Raw genomic sequence first — 19,860 nt, 5'->3', positions numbered from 1 at the left:
AGATGCAGCACCCCCGGGCACCCCACCACTTCTGCTACCACTGGAGAAGCAACCCGGGCAAGAGAGACTTTGGCAGCAGCTCAGTATTCCCATGCACAGCTGCTGGTCTTTCTCCTTTCTAGAACATTGTTGAAGGATTATTATCCAATACAGTGCAGATGGGGAGCCTCTGTCCCTCCAGAAGTTACTGGATTAAAACTCTCACCCCCACCCCACGCTGGCTAAGGCTGGTAGGAGCTGGAGATCAGCCACATGTAAACACCCAAAGGTTCTGCATCCTGCAATACAGCCCCCTAAAATTAAAGTACCACCACATTAGGCATCAACTCTGCTTTCAGCTTTTATTTTGGAAAAAAAAAGAACCCACACCTTAAAAACTGCCATCTTACATTTCAGAATAGAAATCTGAAAAAGCTATAAAAACTAAGACAAGACTTCAGCCTAGTAGACAGCTCCTTATTGCTGTGGTTTTAAACTCAAGTCTACATCAAACATTATATTTTGGTCATTTGGTCTAAGTATTCAAGGGTGTTTGAACAACAGTTACAATACAGAGTTCACAATACAGACATGATTATATTATAGCCAACTGCCATAGACATGGTCTTTGAACTCAGTCTATATTAAAATATGCTCCTTGGGAAATAAACAAACAAAAGTATAGTACAGTTAGATGCTATAATAGCAGCTTTAAGATGTTATCACAAAACTCCAGATGACATGCGTAAAATTAAATTAAGGTTTTATGTTCAGACAGGAGTTGGGTCCCGCACTTTCCCCTTACAAAGTAGTGTTCCATACATGCAGTGCCAAGTGGTCTTATTCTTCTCCAAATGGAACAAAACATTTCCATTTATTCCTAAAGCAAAATAGAATGATACCTAAGTATTCTGTTGAACAGTCCAGATAGCAGTTAAAGCACCTGAGTTAGGTCTTACAAACAAGGTTTTGTAGGATTCCATGAATATATCCACATCTCCATATGAATCTAAACATTTTTTCTTACAAAATGTTAGCTAGAAATATACCCAGTTGCACATATAACCCATACAATAGCAAAAGCTCTAAGCCCCATTTAATAAGATGATTTTTGATTAAAAATAGAAGGCAAAATGCACTCAAAGTTACAGTAAGAAAAGCTTTCACAGTGTAATACTGAGACTGTCACAAAGTTAAGAAAATACTGATATCAAAGGTACAAACAATCACAATGTTAATAGACAAATTGCTATACAAGGAATTTTTTGTTAAGAAAGAAAATGCCACCAAAACTTAGGGCATACTGCATCCCTTAGTAGCGACTATCAGCTGTGTACACAATCACGTCTTGCTTGTCTCGTCATCTGTAGAACTCCTTAATTGTAGATGGTCAGTTCTTCAGCTTCTGACTGGTCACTGCTTGATACATTCTTCATCATTGCACAATTTCAAAATAGTGCAATATTGCCATAATATGCTGAGGCATGAAAACATAGCCAGTGTAAAGTGCCATTCCAAGGATTGATACTAACATGGAATCTGAATGGCAGTAAAGGAAAACCACATATTGACAATGTATTAAAACCACACTGCAAGAATGCTATAAAGCCAGGTCTCAAGCCATACGAACATTTAAGTCTTGTACATAGACAACTGAACTAATACAGAATATTAACTGGCAGCAACTCAGGGCAACAGCGTAGTAACGAAGACTATACTAATTAAGAGTGCTGCTCTGGACTTCTTCAGAAGGTCACACTGAAAGTTAGGCCAAAAATATACAAAATCTGATTTGCTTACTACTAGCAATAGAGGAAATTACACAATATATATTTCTATTTCTCATCAGTTGCTTTTCCTTTTGCACCACTTAAGAGGCTGAACAAACCAACTGTCAGGGAGAACTCAAGTTGGTACAAGGCCTAAGTTCAAAATGTTCAAAATGTAACAAAAGTTACATTTATCTTGTGAACTGTCCTAAGAGCTACTGATTAAGGGCAGTGTACAAATTTAATACAGGCTCCCACCCCCACACAACTGACTCACATGCAACTGCATATATGTGTGGCATGGGAAGTAAATAAATAATTCAATTCAAACCCAGAAACGGTGAGAGATAGGTAGAGAGTCCTTGTGGCTCGCGAAGAGATACTCTCCGGAGCCCAAAGAGGACATCAGTGAGAGCAGAGGAAGCCCCAAAGAGACCACCTAACAGCTGGTGTGGGGCCTAGTGCCACAGCAGAAGCTGCTTTCTCACGTGTCCTCCAGCCTCCTGCTGGCCCCAGAGCTTCAATTCTAGTTGTGGATATTTTTGGATACAGTATTTTTGGTATGGATTGAAGAGACAGTGGCAGAGAGGGAGTTCAAAGGGTCTTTAGAGGGTGTTCCCCACTTTACGCAATTTCACTTACACATGCGAGGGCCCAGAACTTAACCCATGTAAATAGGGGGGGATGCCTGAAAATAATAATATTAATAGTGCAGAGTGTTTGGAATCCAGTACATAATAGCTCAGTCAGTATGCAAGTTCCTTAAATGAAAGGAACTGAATGAAGCATTAACATAACTCATGGGTGAGTTCTGCAAGGAGTTACTGGTATGTCACATTGGCAGCTAAAACGTATTTCACAAAAGACAGAAGATGATCAAGGTGTGCACACAAACACAATGGAAGGAACCGCTTTTCCTATCCCCACCCATGCCGACTTCAGGAAAGGGGGAAAATATGAACAAGCAGGACAGCTCTTCACTACAGGGCCCTCCAAGCCACTTGGGAAAGAAAAGGAGGAGATTTAGCATCTGGAATGGGGAGCAGGTGTCACTTATCAAGACACCAAATTTGATCTGGGACAACCACCAGTTGCTGATCAATACACTAATTCCAAAGAGTAAACATTGACAATATAGTGAGTCTCCTCATTTGCCAATTACCAGAAGCAAGCTGTAACTTTTCTTTGTGACCAAAAATGGCTAGTCCAGCAATGCACCACGTGGACATATGAGTTGGACACAACCATTTCACTTTTGTCTGGGTAACTTATGAACCAACAGCAGAATAGTATGTATATATCATATCATGATTATTTTTGCAGATATATTATCAATCAGTATGACAAAGTAAGCCAGTAATATAACAGAAGAATATCACCATTAGCAAAATAATGACTGTAAGGGTCAACAGGTTTGAGGGAACTCTGAGGTTAAAGAGCCAAAATCATGTGGTATTCACCTTCCAGCAAAGCCAGCTGATGAAAGCACAAGTCTTTTAAAAATGAAGACTATGCTGTGTTAATGCCAATGGCAAAGTAGTCTGTAGACCAAAACTAGTGGAGATATTTCACATAGGAAATTGGCTAGTGAGCCTAGACTGTATATCTAAAATTTAATACAGAATACTGTATACTTTCATAACTGAAATTAGTGGTAAACAATATCTCTTATTTGAACTAATGGACCATTTGAAAATTTGTTAGTAAAAAAAGGAAAGCAACAAACGATAAGCACAAATAGGTAGCTGGAATGGTGTGATGTTGGAAAGCTCCATCACTCCTTCCTTCACCTTTTGCCCTCCAGTCCTATTCACCCTCAACACACCCCAGAACAACTAGAACGTTATTTTCCCTCCCACTAGAGTTAATCAGAGGGAAATTAGGAAACACTTGTTCATAGGAGAATCTGCTCCTCCCACTTTACTTCATTTACTTCAAATGGATAGAATGTATAAAGACTCTAGTACAGTGTTTCCCAACCGGTGTTCCCCGGCACACGAGTGTGCCGTGAGACACCGGCTGGTGTGCCGCGAGATGCCTGGAGGGAGGCGGGCGAGTCGGGCGGCGAGAGGCGGGGCGGGGGCGGCGAGGAGAGGCCGCGCCTCCTGCTGCTGCCTGGCGCTCCTCCTCGCAGCTGGCAGCGCTGCCTGGGCGCCTCCGCGCGACTCTGTCTCGCTGGGTTTGGTCTCCCAGCAGAGACGGGTCACACGCGCCCCTCCCTCCCTCCCTCAGCCTGCGCGGAGGGAGAGCCAGAGAGAGGCATCGCTCCTGCGCTCCGAGGCGGATTGAGCGCAGCTGAGAGGAGCTGCCGAGGGAAAAAACGTTCACTTTTGTGCGTCCCTCCCGGCGTGACGCTGCGCGCTGACGTCACGGGGCGGGGCTTTAATGGTGGTGTGCCGCGAGATTTTTTTTTAGTACACAGGTGTGCCGTTGCCCAAAAACGTTTGGGAAACACTGCTCTAGTAGTCCTGTGAAATAGATACTACTTCACATCTTAGAATCATAACATTGTGGAGTTGGAAGGGAACCTGAGGGTCATCTAGTCCAACCCCTGCAATACAAGAATCTCATCAGGCAGTTCCCCATCCAATTTGAAACTATACCAGACCCTGCTTAGCTTTGCAAATGTGCTTGCACAATACAGTGGTACCTTGGTTCTCAAACAACTTGGAATCCAAACACTGCAAACCCAGAAGTGTTCCAGTTTGCGAACTTTATTCAGAAGCCGAACATGCTCCATTTTGAGTGTTACGCTTCCAATTTGAGTGCCACACTTCCATTTTGAATGCCACACTTCTGTTTTGAGTGTCTGAGGTCTGTCTGTTTTTGATATTTATTTTGCGGTTTTGCGGTTCTTTTTGTTTTTGAGACTGTGTAGAACCCAGTTCAACTACTGATTGATTGATTGTGTGACTGCAGTACATTGTTTATTACTTTAATTTTATGGGTCTGTGGTCTCGTAAGATAGTAAAAATCATGTTAAATTGCTGTTTTAGGGGTTGTTTTAAAAAGTCTGGAACAGATTAATCCATTTTGCATTACTTTCTATGGGAAAGCACACCTTGGTTTTGGGTTTGGAACAGGCTTCCAGAACAGATTAAGTCTGAGAAACAAGGTCCCACTGTATTGTTACTCTGACTGGCAACATAGCAAGCACATAGCGAGCAAGGAAGGACTCTTGACCTTGTTTCTGGCATATAAACAGTAACATATAAGAAATATATACCCTTCATCTGTTTGCCTTGATCTCTCATGAATCACACAAGTTATCATGAAAGATAACAGCTTTTCTTCACAACAAATTCTCAATCTCACTTTGAAATGAAATCCCTACAGGAAACCATGATCCTACAGCCCCAATTGCCCACCACACTTATGTGATAAACCACCCTCAAATCCATTCACAAGCAGCTACAACAAGCAGCGTATCTTGTTTTTCATTTTTCCCTAGCTCTGAAACACAATTGCCCAGACCCAAATGCTTTATAGTCCCAGGCCACAGCTACATAAATGCTCAGCTGCACAGCCATCCACCCAGTGACCTAACACCACCTTCTAACAGCTCCCCAAAGAGGTTTAACACAGCATCCCAAGCTACATGAAGCCTCTTACCTTCAAAAACAAACAAACAAAAAACCCCACCCCTCTCTGTTTAAATCCCTTCTCTCAAGTCACTGACAAATTTAAGGGGTCGTGCAGAACCACTTCAATTACTTAAGTCCTCATTTCTCCAGAGCACACCTGGCTAAGGCGGATCCCAAGGATCCGTTGACCAGAACTGCCTTTTCTCCATCATTCGCAGGGAGCTCTAGGTGAAACTCGCACAACTCCTTTAAAACAGCCTCAAAACCGCAAGTACACAATGCAAAACGCCGAGCCTTAGATGAATCCATCCTAAGCAGAGCTTGGCGAAAAAGACGTCAGCAGTCACTTGTTGGCTACAGCAGCAGCAAGCGCCTGCAAAAAAACCAAAACAAAACAAAACCCCAGAGCAACGGCGAAGTAAAAAGTGCACCGAAAGGGGGCAAATGGGGAGCTGCGAGGGTAGGGCGGAGAGAAAGAGGAGCGAGAGAGGGAGATGGAATGATTGATAAACGCGCCTTCAGTTTTGCCACGACCTTCCACCCAGGAAGGAACAGGCCTGGCCGACATTCCCATAAATAGACATACTGTACATTTATTCCCGCCAACCTGAATTGTGCAGGACGGCTCCGACCACTATGCCCTCAGGCCCAAGTCCCTCCCGGCTAGCTGCGCACCTCGGGCGCCCTCGGGAGCCCAGCGGCCTTCCCTCTCGGCCGAAGCCAGGAGGCCGTTCCCTCCCCTGGGCCGTCCTTTACCTTCCCCTCCCGCCGGCGCCCTGCCCAGTTCACCGCGAACTTTGACGGCGGCGCCCTTTCCCCTCACGGCTCCCCCTTCAAGCGCACCAGAAAGGATACTGAACACCGTCCGTTCCCAAGGCTCCAGCATGTAGAGCGCGGTGACCAGCAGGTACTGGTAATAGAGCCACGACATCTGCTTCCAGGCCGAGCTCAGCGCCATCTCGCCGGCAGCAGCGCCTCCGCGCGTCAGAGTGCACCGCCCGCAGAGAGAGACGCACCCGCTCGAAAGGAGAGGCGGAAAGGCGGCCGAGGGGAGGCGGCCAAGAGGCAGGGAAGCCCAGCTTCCTCCGCCGATTGGCTCAGTCGCTCCTCGGCCCGCCCCACCAGGCCGGGCCTAACCCAACCCCCCCCCCGCTCTGGCGCCCGGGGCGACCTACGCAAAGTTCCGCCTCCGCCGATTCGCCGCCCTTGAGGCTGCCGCTTGCAACTGCCTTTTGCAAGAGCGCCCCTCGCCTTACCTAAGCATGAGGCCTGCTTCTGAGGCAGGGTTGCGTCGGAGCGCGGGGAAAGAAAGCGCCTGTTGCGCTTGAGGCTTCGACTCTGCAAACTTGCGCAACTTTCTTGGAGCTGCGAGGCTCGGAACTTCTCCCAGAGCCTCCTGGATTAGGCCAATAGCCCACCTATGTCGTGGAATCTTAAAAGAATTGGAAGGGATGCCAAGGGTCATCCGGTCCCAACCTCTGACAAGGCAGGAATCTCAACCAGATCATACAGGACAGGTGGCCCCCCAACCTCTGCTTAAAAATCTCCAAGGAAGGAAGTTCCACCACCTCTCTTGGGAGTCTCTTCCAACGTCAAACAGCTCTGTCAAGTTCTTCCTGATGTTTAGTTGGAATTGCTTTTCTTCTCACTTGAATCCATTGCAGATAGGTAGCCGTGTTGGTCTGCCATAGTCAAAATAAGAAAATTCCTTCCAGTAGCACCTTAAAGACCAACTAAGTTAGTTCTTGGTATGAGCTTTCGTGTGCATGCACGGTATCTGAAGTGCATGGTATCTGAAGTGCACACGAAAGCTCATACCAAGAACTAACTTAGTTGGTCTTTAAGGTGCTACTGGAAGGAATTTTCTTATTTTGAATCCATTTTTTTTTTGGTCCAATGGAGTAGGAGGAAATAAGCTTGCTCCACCTTCCAAACTATGGATAACACAATTCCAAAATCTATTAAAACCTTCAAATTACTAATTTCCAAGGCAGTTCACAAAAGATCGTAAAGCAAAGTATTCAATGAACAGATAGATCCTTAGAAAGCTGAGGTGAATTTTAATGTTTTAGTAGTTTAACTTTTTGTTATGTTTTAAAATATTGCAATTTTTTCTTGACTCTGTTGTTTTTATCTTTTTGTAAACTACTTTGAGTGCTTGTTACAATCAAACAGTGTATAATTTTTATGAAATAAATAAAAGAGGCTGCACTAACTCAATCACAGCTGAAATAAACATACAGCTGAAGTATACAGTCAAGAATAAAAGTTTTCACCTGGAACCTAAAAGACGGTAATACTTCTATCACTTCTACATATTATTTATTCCAGGGAAAGCTGCATTTTTTATTTTTATTTTTACAATAGCATTTCAGCAATAAATTCTACCAATTAGTCTGCATTTTATAACACATTCAAAGGTGTTTAAATTATAGTTTTTACACAGCCTATAGAAAAGGACTTAAAAGACAAGAGTTTGATAGGTAAGAAACCAAGAACACATCTGTGATTGTTTTTACTTGATATACGGATGCCACTTTTAGGAAGGTGTTCAGCTTTTTGATGTTAGAGAAGGCAGTCTTGCTATGAGAACAAGATGGAAAACCTTAAATTATAGCAAGAAATTGTAGCAAGTACACAGGGTTTCCAAAATATTGGGGTGAATAAAGAATGGAAAACAAAAAACAAATCTTGAACAGAGTTTAGTGCTACCAATATCTGATTTACACAAACTAAAGCTCAACTCTTACAGTAATGCTTATAGCAACATTATCAGGCAGCCACGCCACAGACTATGGTCTAAATTCCCCCAAGATCAGAACATTTTAATTCTAAATAGCAGGATAAAAATATTTATATACATAAGAAACTGTTCTAAAAACATGAACTATATACATAACTAAAGTTCACTTGCTTTACCAATACAGGGTGTGTGGCAAGGATACAATTTTTACATCAGATTAATAGACGATACAAATGAAACAGAACAGTCCTTGGCTTTTGAATTTTTATGCAAACTTAACAAAATGCAAAATGCTGCATCTTAGCAGTGGCTTGCTAGAACATTGAAAAAATGAAAGACTTCATCCTTATCTAAGACAGCCACTTCTGTTGAACATTCAGTACATTTTACTGGATGATATATCTCCTCCTCTTCCTGTTTTTCCTGACTAGCGATGGATTCACTACTCTGTTTAATTTTCTTGTGCCCTCTCTTTGTCTTTTTGTTCAATGGACCTTTGTATTTCAGAATCTCTTCTTTGATAACGGTGCAATTCATGACAAACATTGCTCTGTACTGAGTTCTGTATGATTCGTGCCTGAAAAAAGAAGAAAAGAAATGGGAATGCAATAATCTGTTGCTGATAAAAATATTACAAAATTGGTAACCCTACATGTCCTGAATCCAGGAGATCTGCAGATTTAAGAAGCAAAGATGAAAGAGATATGTCTGAATTCCAGTAGAATAACCATGATAGCATAGCCAGAAAAAGATAAAGAGTATGAAGCTTGTTAAAAACTATCTGGCTTATTTGACATGGCCCTTAATAGTCAACAAACTGTTCTATCTGATGAAGCCGACTGTTATCACTGAAAGTTTGTGTCAGAATAATAACCATTTTGTCACTGTCTCCCTATAGTTTTCTAGTGGTTTTCCACTATAACCTCTGTGACATTTAGCAATAGATGGGCCTATTCTACCTCACACACACACCCCAAAAAAATCCCAACCAAAGTGCCTCAAATTAATCTGGTCCCAATTAGCAGCAACAAGCCAAAGTTAAAGCTCTTAGCTTTGCTTATTGCAGGAGTGGCTAACCTGTAGGCATCCAAACATTGTTGGACTTCAACTCCCATCATCCCTTATCCCTGATCAGGCTGGCTGAGGCTGATGGGCACTGGAGTCCAACCACATCTGGTTATAGCTACAATAGAATGAAGTTGCTTTTTCAAATTCAGAAATCTATTTAAAGCTGGCTTTTATTATTAAATTTAAAAAGAGAAGCACAAAAAAGGAAGCACTTCATGCTGGAAATCAATGTTTCGCCGAGACAAGGTAAATCTGCTTAACAAAAACTGTACATGTATTTCCAAGGGGGGGGAATCCTTTCCCTCTTCCCCAGTGTTTGATAACCAGTGCCGGATTTACATATAAGCTAAACAAGGGGGCCCCCCAAAAAAATTAAAGGAAAAAAACCCTGGATGTACATTTCCAAAATAGAAGATAAAAAACAAATAAAATAAAACCTACATATGCAAACGTGCTTTGTGTTGTGTAGGCTCCTATTTGTTATGTGCAAATGGCTTTAGATACCTATTAGGTCCATAAATTACCATATAGCATATATTCAACACAAAAAACAGCAACAAAGGACAGATGGACATATAAAGGGCCCCATTACCTTCAGTAGCTTAGGGCCTTATCAAACCTAAATCCAGCCCTGAGTTTACCTCTCTTTAAACATGGAGACAATATTATGACCAACATCCTAGTTAATGAAAGGCAAGTTCATGAAAACCGGACAGAGACAGTTGAAATTACAGGGTTGCTGTATGAACAAACACTAGCTTATCTCATCTGTGATTGCTGTACCTAAATCACAAGTTTCTTAAGGCTGAAATATTACCTCTGGCAGTCAAGGCACAGTGTGGTCATGCATGCAGGACAATTCAAAACAGCATCACTGCTGGGAATGGCAGGAAGTGTGGCTTGTGGCTGTTGTGAGTGAAGACTTCTTAACCTATGATACCTACAAGACAGTATATTATAGGTCAGGAGAAGCATTCTTACTGGTTAGGCATCTTTACTGAAACTGGTGTATACCAAAACTGCATGCCAGGAGCATGACAGTCGCAAGCACTGCATGTTCTCAGTCCCAACGCATTAAAAAAAATTTTTCCCCTCTTTCTGAATTTTTTTTAAAACACCACCACAAAAGGGGGAGAAAACAAAACAAAATTGCTAGTTCATATTCACTATGATAAACATCAATACATCCATCTTAATTTAGACAAACAGATCCGTATATGCCCTCCAATTGTTTGAGTAGGTATCTAAATGAAGTTGATGTTTACAGAAAGTGTGTTCAAATGTACTCAGAATATTAAGGTCTTCAAACTACTACGTAATAGCTGATAAAAGTCCATTTTTGTTGTCAATCCTAGACACATGATTACAAGATCCTGCTCCAAAATGACAACCCCCAAATTAAAAGCTTGCATGCATTATCGCTATAGTCCTGTATCTCTCCCTTTTTTAACCACATTGCTTATATTATAATAATAATAATAATAATAATAATAATAATAATAATAATAATAATAATAATAATAATAATAATAATAAATTTTATTTATACCCTGCCCTCCCCAGCTCAGGGTGGCTAACATCTGTAAAATTACAGTAAAAAACATAATGGGGGGGAATAATAATAATATTTCAGATTATTTCACACACACAGGGACAAACTGGTATGTTAATGCCAAATACAGGGCAACTCCACATCACTCCAGGAACATATATAGACACCACCATGAAAATAGTGCTGACATGGGTGGTGCCCACACAGGCAGAGCCAATGATCATGTTCCTTGATTGTTCAAAAGGAAAGCCAATGCTTACACTTGAAGGGACCCAGAAGAAAAAGCTTCCACCAAGCTGCAGGTAAATGCTAATCAGACTTAAGTTCCCCATACATGTCTGGCAGATTGATAAGTAGCTATATAATATGATATAGCTAATGTTATTCCTTTAGGTTAGTTTGACTTTTATTGTATTCTATGTTGAAATTTTTCAATAAAAATATTTATTTTTAAAAAAGTCTTAAGTTCCTCATGATCCCATCCCATCAAATGTTTGAGTGGAATTTTTTCATAGAGTGCCTTGCAGGAGTACCATTTGTTCAATTACTAAACAATCTAACAACAGTCAATAAATGATTTTTATTTGCAACATAGTATGAGAATGTGATAATTCCCACTCACTTTAGAGAAATGTGCAGGTGGGAAACTGAGCATTAAGGCTCGTTTAATATCCATATAATAAGAAACAAAGCTGTAACAATATCAGAAAATTAGGAATGTGTAGAGTTAACATTAAAGGCAGCCTGCTGGATCAGTCCAAAGGCCTATCTGAGGACACTGAGGTCCAGCTCTGAGGGCCTTCCGGCGGTTCCCTCGCTGCGAGAAGCCAAGTTACAGGGAACCAGGTAGAGGGCCTTCTCGGTAGTGGCACCCGCCCTGTGGAACACCCTCCCACCAGATGTCAGAGAGAACAACAACTACCAGACTTTTAGAAGACATCTGAAGGAAGCCCCGCTTAGGGAAGCTTTTGATGTTTAATAGGTTATAGTATTTTAGTGTTCTGTTGGAAGCCGCCCAGAGTGGCTGGGGAAACCCAGCCAGATGGGCGGGGTATAAATAATAAATTATTATTATTATTACTATTTAGTCCAACATCCTGTTCCCACAGCGGCCAACCAAATGCCTATGGGAAGCCCAGAAGCAGAACCTGAGTGCAAGAGCACAAACACGAGTATTCTCATGACTCAAATTAAATGCTCAGTTTCTTACCCCCGTCTCTTCCTGTCCACCCATGCCTGGTCTCTGTTGTCTTCTTCTGGGTCATAGAACAACTCATCATTAGTTGGAATTCGGCGCTGCTGATGTTTCCTTTTTTTCCTGGTTTCTGGAGCAGCTGTTCAAGTTCACACAGATACAGTTAGAACACCCCCCCCAAAGAACATGACTCAGAAGCCCATTTGGTAATGAGCCTCCCTTGCAAAAGCTGCATGCTAATAAGGTGAATGGCACTGCCATGAGTTGGGCGAATGAAGCCCGAAGCTGTTACAAGATGTACAGTGGTGCCTCGCAAGACGAAATTAATCCGTTCCGCGAGTCTCTTCGTCTAGCGGTTTTTTCGTCTTGCGAAGCAACCCTATTAGCGGCTTAGCGGTTTAGCGGCTATTAAAGGCTTAGCGGCTATTAAAGGCTTAGCGGATTAGCGGCTAAAAGGCTATTAGCGGCTTAGCGGCTTAGAAAAAGGGGGGGAGCGAAAAAAAATCGGAACACTCGCAAGACGTTTTCGTCTTGCAAAGCAAGCCCATAGGGAAAATCGTCTTGCGAAGCAGCTCAAAAATGGAAAACCCTTTCGTCTAGCGGGTTTTTCGTCTTGCGAGGCATTTGTCTTGCGGGGCACCACTGTACATCTGAACCCACGTGTGTGTATCTTCCTATGCACACTCCCAATATTAAGCTAAGAGGTTTTAGGTTTTTTCGACAGAATTATAACATCTGTTTGTTACGAATATGCGTTCACCCTTAACCTTGTGCCCAGAAGAAATTCAAACACAAGAGGAATGAAGAATGATTGGTTTATTACTTGAAATGAAAGTGGAAGAATCTATGGTTGCTGCTTCAGACAGCAAAAGTGCAATATAAGCAGGCAGCAAATCTTACTGCTCAAACACCTTGATCTAAAGAGTAAAAGGATCCGTAAATTTTCCAAAAGCCAGAAGAAAGCAAGCATGACAATTTGGTCACAATACCCACACTAAAAGGAAAGGGAGGCAGGGAAAGTAATACCTGTCTGGAAGCAAAATGTGATGTACAGTGAAACTGAGTTCCTTGAGTTCCTTTTAGTGCTAACAAAGCAATGAAGTCCGGAGTTTTTGTACTATTTTGAGCCAATGCATTCTAATGAAGTGGAGTGTATTTTAGATGAGTGAACTGTTACAATACCTTTATTTCTTTGTTCCATTTTTTATTTTATTTAAGTTTGTGTTTGCTAGTTAAAAGTTTTACTTCACTTATTTGTAACTGAAATGATGTGTCCTTGTTAAACACAACTAAACTGGTTATCCTTTTTGGAAATAGGTGTTAATTAAGTTTGCTGTGCAACACAAGACTACTGTGTTGATCTTTAGATAAACTATTCAGAGAACAGAGTGTTTCAGGATTGCCTTCCAGGACACGTTTAACATAAAGACTGGTGCAATGGAAAATTATTGTTATTATCTCATTTATATGCCACCAATCTTACTGGGTTGCTCTAGCCACTCTGGGCAGCTTCCAACAAAATTAAAATAGGCCATACAGTGGTGCCTCACAGGATGAAATTAATTCGTTCCGCGAGTTTTTTCGCCTAGCGAATTTTTCGTCTTGCGACGCACGGTGTCGGAAAAGTTTTGAAAAAGCTTCAAAAATCACCAAAAACCTCAAAAAAGGCTACCACACCGCGTTCTATGAGTTGCTCCTCGAAGTCAAGTCGCAACTGTATTAACGGTGTTAAGAAAAAGGAAACAAACTTGTAAGACGTTTTCGTCTTGCGAAGCAAGCCCATAGGGAAATTCGTCTTGCGAAGCAGCTCAAAAAGCGCAAAACCCTTTCGTCTAGCGAGTTTTTCATCTTGCGAGACATTCATCTTGCGGGGCACCACTGTACTGGGCATCTCTTTTTATTATCACATTTATTACCACAGGAGTTAGTTCAGTCCATAGAGCAAGAGATTCAATCTCAAGGTCATGGGTTTGAGCTCCACTCTGGGTAAAAGATTCCTGCGTCGCAGGGGGTTGGCCTAGATGACTACAACACTACAATTCTATGAAATGTGGAATACTTATGAAATTATGCCATTTATGTAGAATGTAAAGATTTGGTAGAGGCATTTGTCAAGAATCTAAAAATAGTAATACTCCTGCCACAACAATGAATGCAATATTGCAGATAAATATTTTATTACAACCCATTCTACATTTCTAAATATACCATCTTATCTAGCTGTAGTCAGATAATCATATATTGGCTTTAAAAGACAAAGTATGAAAAAGCCTTTTGTCCACACACACAATCCCTTTTGCTTCTTGAGATATAAACCCAAGAAGCCTCTAATTAACTAGATTCCCTTTTTATTTTAACTGGGAAACTATGTTAATTAGAGGTGTTTTGGTTCATTGCTTGTACGACGAGAGAAAGAGCAAAGTGGTCATGTGTCAGGACAAAAAGCTCATCTTTATCTCTGCTTATTAAGCTGAGGTGATTATGTGACTTGGGATAAAGTACAATTGATTTCCAGAGACCAATGATTAAGCGAACGCAAGGAGGACATTTACCATGGTGTGTGGGGATGCAGGAAATTCATTCATCTTTCTAGAAGAATGAAGGCATTTAGTAGTCTCAATCACAAGGTCAGCTGCCTTGACACCAAATAGCGTCCGTCATGCGAGGCATTAGCTTATTTAGTAGCTTCATGTACAGTCAGTTTACTACAGCAGGAGGAATTCCTTCATTTGCCTGAAGATCTCTTTAAGGCAGTGGTTCTCAACCTTCCTAATGCTGCGACCCTTTAATACAGTTCCTCATATTGTGGTGACCCCCAACCATAAAATTATTTTCATTGCTACTTCATAACTATAATTTTGCTACTATTATGAATTGTAATGTAAATATCTGATATGCAGGATGTATTTTCATTGTTACAAATTGAACATAATTAAAGCATAGTGATTAATCATAAAACAACATGTAATTATATATTGTTAAATATTTATTTCTAATTACAAATAAATGAAATTTTGTCTCGAAGCATGGTGTAGCATGGGTAACAGTCTTAATATAACAACAGTAAACTACATTGATACATTTTGCGACAGTATGCGTAAAAAGCCAACATCAGTGCGAATGTTGAGATTGTTTCTTTCTCTGTGGTAGCAACTTCAGAGAATAAATGTGGAATATTCCCTGTGCAGATAAGACAGGCACTGACAGTTAACTGCTTCTGCCAACAATTAAAAATATACCGTATTTTTCCGTCTGTAGGACACCCCCATGTATAAGATGATCCCTATTTTGGGGGACTCAGATTTAAGAAAATGGGGGGAGATGGCCCCATATATAAGATGCCCCCTAATTTTTGACATTTTTAGGGGGGGACCTAGTCTTATACACAGAAAAATATGGTATGTTACAAACAAGTCAAAGCGTCAGCATATTATTACCTTTTGAGAGCCCATTCATTGGAAGCCTTGTGGATAAAGGAAATACACCAAAAGCAGAAGTGAAATTTGATGCAGGAAGCAATAATAATTGCAGTAAATAATAATTGCAGTTATTTACCTACTTTGTCTTCATCCTCTGAATCAGAATCAAAATAAATATCATCGTAGTACTTTGCAGGGGAACCCGTTCCAGATTGTCCAGCATTAGATGTACTGCCTGAGTCACAAAACATAACACAAAATATGTAGTCAACATGGGATCACTATACAGAAAGAGATCTACGTTTTCTCTTAGGCTGCAGGCCTGCACACACTTACCTGGGAGTAAATTCCTTGCATACAAGAGCCCTGCAGTGCTGCTTCAGAGATGAGTAGGAATTTATAGCTCGCATTCCGATATTAGCCACTGCACTCCAAGGAGACTCTGACTACACAGGTTAAACTTCTTTATACAGTGGTACCTCAAGTTACATACGCTTCAGGTTACATACGCTTTAGGTTACAGACTCCGCTAACCCAGAAATAGTGCTTCAGGTTAAGAACTTTGCTTCAGGATGAGAACAGAAATCGTGCTCTGGCAGCGCGGCGGCAGCAGGAGGCCCCATTAGCTAAAGTGGTGCTTCAGGTTAAGAACAGTTTCAGGTTAAGAACAGACCTCCGGAACGAATTAAGTACTTAACCTGAGGTACCACTGTACCTCACTCAAAATGAGAAAACCCTCTTCTTTGAAACTAGGCATGAGGTGCTTTGTCTCTCCCTTGTTTCTCATCAGAAGCACCTCACACATCCTGAATTAAGTGCTGTAAGGCAACCTTCTCCAACCTGTTGTCCACCTCCAGGTCTTTGGACTACAACTGCCATGAGCCCTTAGCCAGCGTGGTCAATGGTAAGGGATAATGGGAATTGTAGTGCAAAACATCTGGAGGGCACCAGGCTGGAGAAGGTGGCCTGAAGGGGATGGATTTGTCTGTAAAGCCTCTAAAGGGGGAGGGGAGTGAACTGAAGAAGCAGCACAAAACGGACAACAGTCTAGCATAAGATGTGCAGGAAGAGAGCTGCCAGCAAGCTCATATTTCCCCCCAGTTTAGAGATTTACCTGTTAGCTGCGATTTCCACTTGCCCTCTATATTTTTCATGGTGGAGTCCAGTTCTGCTTCCATTTCCTTTTGGAATTCATCTTCACTTGAAGATTCACTTTCTCCAGTCAGGCATTCCCTTATTAGTTTGCGCTTCTGATCAGGGGTGCCATGTAAGAGCACATCTACTTCATCCTCAGAGCTAAAAGATGATAAAACATTGGAAGATTGTCATTTCAAGATAAATGTGGCAAGTCTATTATAGGCACAACAAAAGCAGGGTTCTTTTTAAATACCGAGAAAATGATTTTTTTAAACTTAGAATTGAAGAAATTTACTGATATTAACTCGACAGCAAAAAAGTTAGGTGTGTGTACTATACACTGTACACAGTGACAACTGGGGTGTATGGAGTGTTGGGGGTACATCTGGTGGGGGACACCTTTGGTCCTCCACCCTGCACTCAGCTCTCACCTGTGCCTCCTAGAAGCTGTCAGCATTCAACAGCAGCCACACTTCAGGAATGGCTTCAATTGGCTGGCTAAACCAAGTGCAGGTAAGCAATCTCAAACTTTCAGTAAGTTAGGGCCTTCCCCTGCATGTGAAGACAGGCTCCAGCAGATTGATGAAGGTAAACAGGGAGTGTGATACAGGTAAATTGCTTTGTATATTAACAACAAACCACAACCCAGCACAGAGTTGTGTTTTTAAGCTCATTAATATCGGTGGCCAAATCTGGCACCTGGTTTATTATTAGGAAAGTAAAGAAGGCTAAGGTACTAGACCAGGCATAGGCCAACTCGGCCCTCCAGATGTTTTTTGGGACTACAACTCCCATGATCCCTAGCTAACAGGACCAGTGGTCAGGGATGATGGGAATTGTAGTCCCAAAACAACTGAAGGGCCAGGTCTGCCTATGCCTGTACTAGACCTTGCCAATTAAAGTCATCAAAGTCGTTGTTCCTGTTTGTCTGCAATAATCTCATCACCTCCACTTGAGTTTGTTCAGTTGCCTTCCTCCCAACACACACAAAATAATCTTTTTTTTAGGACCTAAGACAAAGTGCTCCTGAGCACACAGTAGATCTCCTTTACACTTTCCTATCTATCTGTCTAGATGTGGTCTAGAATCTGGTGTCTGGCACCTCAGCCTGCCTACCCATCTAGGTCAGCTGCATCCCCAGATACATTTTACAGGATTGTAAAGGTTGTTTGTATGTCAGGTACCCACCTGACCCACCATAGTCTCAGCTCTATTTTAAGTTGCTTCACCTAGCAGCTGGGAAGCAGACACCCCTCCTCTTATTAAGGGATAAAAGCTCCACACAGTGCATTCGCTCACTTGTTGTTGTTTATTTGTTTAGTCGTGTCCGACTCTTCGTGCACGACTAAACGAATAAACAACAACAAGCATTCGCTCACAGTCTAGGTTAAATGGCTACTAAACGGAAAAATAATAGTTATGGAGCCATGGAAACACCCATGTTTCGCTATTTCTACAGAGGGAAACAGAACATGGAAGTCACTGGAAAAATGTGTGTGTGTGTACATGTAAATTTGATAATACCCAGACTCTACCTACTCATTTTTGTAAATTTAATAAACAGTAATCTTTATTTAAGTGGATACAAAGCTGACCCTGAGAACTGTTACAACCAGTGCTTTTTTTCTGGGGGGACGCAGGGGTACGCATACGGCCTAAACATTTTGTGAATCTAAGTTTGGCCTCATTGAGGGGCAGTATTTCAATATGAGTAGGAAAATGAGAGTACCCCTAAACATTTTTTTTTTAGAAAAAAGCGCTGGTTACAACAGAAGGAAAGAATAGCGTGCCGATTTCCCCAAAATAACACCGAGGGGTGATTCCTGAAACTTCAAGCCCGTTTCAATTTTTAAAAAAATTGATCCATAAAGAAATATTTAGAGATCTCAAACGGAGGGGAGTTTTACCAAACCAAAACGCAGGTGAAGATAGAACATCCCGACCACTTCTTTCTGAGCGCTTTCAGAGATATTATCCATATTAACGTACGGAGAGAGCAGGAGGAAACTCCACCCCCCTTCAGACGTCCATACTAATCCCCACCCCCGCAAACACAGAGCGGAAAAAGAGAACCCGCCTCCCCTTCCCTATATATATCTCTCTAGACCTGCTCTGCGCCGGCTCCTCATCGCTCGGTTCCTCGATCACATAAGGGTCATCCTCCTCCCGCAGTCGACTCATGGCGGCCCCTTCCTAACAAGCGGTCCCTACCCGCTTCCTGCCACCTCGGTCCAACAGGAAATGCTTTCCCCGTCTCTTCCGGTTCCGGCAGGCTTGGCGCTGGTTCTTCGTCCGACCTCCTACAACGCTTACAGCGAGCGTTCCAGGGCGACCCGGCCGGCAGCACTGGGCGTTCCGGTGTCCCGTTTTGTGTCACCCGATCTGCTCAAAGGGTGATCGTCGCATGACACGTGCTGTCGGCAGGATTCATCTATCCACGACAAGTTCCAAACGCTGGCTCTTCGAAGGCTAAGGAATCGGCTTTCCCGCTCCTGTGGTTACCATTGTAAAAGAGGACGGGACTGCTCTGAACTTCCGTCGTTTGATAGAAGTGAGAATTGCAGCAAGCTCAGTTTTTCCTCTCCAAGCGCAGTATCTTCTCCGGTGCTTTATGGGATAGGATACCCACGTTCATATCCTGACAGATGCATCGTTTGGAGATAAGCATTGATATGCAACTTAATCATTTCACTTATTGCAGTGTGCTGCTCCTAGCCCACTAGAAAGGTTCACTTTCCACACGCCATACATGTAAATGGTTTCTCACTTGTGTGGATTCTTTCATGTCGAGTAAGCGTTTCTCGATGAGTGAAACACTTTCCACGCTCCCTGTGTGGATATTGTGACGTATATTTAATTGTGACTGATACCTATATGCTTCACTGTGCACTGATCATGTTTTCTTGCTGTTACTTTGCAATCTTTCTGTGAATTCAGAGGTACATAGACATCAACGTTCTGAGTAATTGAGAATTTCATTTTCCCATTTTCAACACATTTCCTACATGCTTTTGGGATTTACAAACGTCTCTTTGTGTGCTCCATGCTGTACATTTTCTGAATGCACCACAGATGGCTCCTCCCATAATTCCTTACTGTTCCGCCTGTTACCTGCTTTGTGGGCTGGTGAAAAAAGAAATGTCCTTCAAATTGAAAGGCAGAAGCTGAGAATCTCATTATGGATCAAGTCCAGTTCTCTGCTATTCTCATTTTACCATTTCAAGCATATCCTTGAGGTTGACAAAAACGAGCCCTTTCCTGCTGCATTTCCCACTTCCAGTCATTAAGCACTGATCTGTTTCTTTGCACTCGTGGAGGATGTGAAGCAAGTGCTGATCATGGTTCATGGAATAGAGAGAGGAGGTGGCTGGGGAGCAGATGTGTAATGTGCAGGGAGTCCCAGGGGCCAGCTGG

The 19,860-nt window shown here is 42.1% G+C and overlaps 2 protein-coding genes across 2 annotated transcripts; both read right to left on the bottom strand.

Moving 5' to 3' along the window:
• Positions 1-327: 327 nt before the first annotated feature.
• On the bottom strand, positions 328-6,381 carry SPTSSA (serine palmitoyltransferase small subunit A). The gene is made up of 2 exons (XM_081171668.1): positions 6,188-6,381; positions 328-1,518 (listed from the first exon to the last, which is right to left on the bottom strand). Exons 1-2 carry the CDS (start codon positions 6,288-6,290, stop codon positions 1,415-1,417), a joined length of 207 nt encoding a protein of 68 aa, XP_081027794.1. The 5' UTR covers positions 6,291-6,381; the 3' UTR covers positions 328-1,414.
• Positions 6,382-8,018: 1,637 nt separating this feature from the next.
• On the bottom strand, positions 8,019-18,710 carry EAPP (E2F associated phosphoprotein). Its single transcript, XM_081210097.1, has 6 exons — positions 18,554-18,710; positions 16,424-16,605; positions 15,446-15,544; positions 11,906-12,029; positions 9,961-10,083; positions 8,019-8,652 (listed from the first exon to the last, which is right to left on the bottom strand). The coding sequence occupies exons 1-6, from the start codon at positions 18,625-18,627 to the stop codon at positions 8,376-8,378; spliced, it is 879 nt and encodes a 292-aa protein (XP_081066223.1). The 5' UTR covers positions 18,628-18,710; the 3' UTR covers positions 8,019-8,375.
• Positions 18,711-19,860: the final 1,150 nt, after the last annotated feature.

The sequence above is a fragment of the Podarcis bocagei genome (genome assembly GCF_964188305.1).
Source record: "Podarcis bocagei genome assembly, chromosome: 1".
NCBI classification, from domain to species: domain Eukaryota; kingdom Metazoa; phylum Chordata; class Lepidosauria; order Squamata; family Lacertidae; genus Podarcis; species Podarcis bocagei.
Note: the sequence above shows the minus strand (reverse complement) of the source record. Positions and strands in the feature narration are given on the sequence as shown.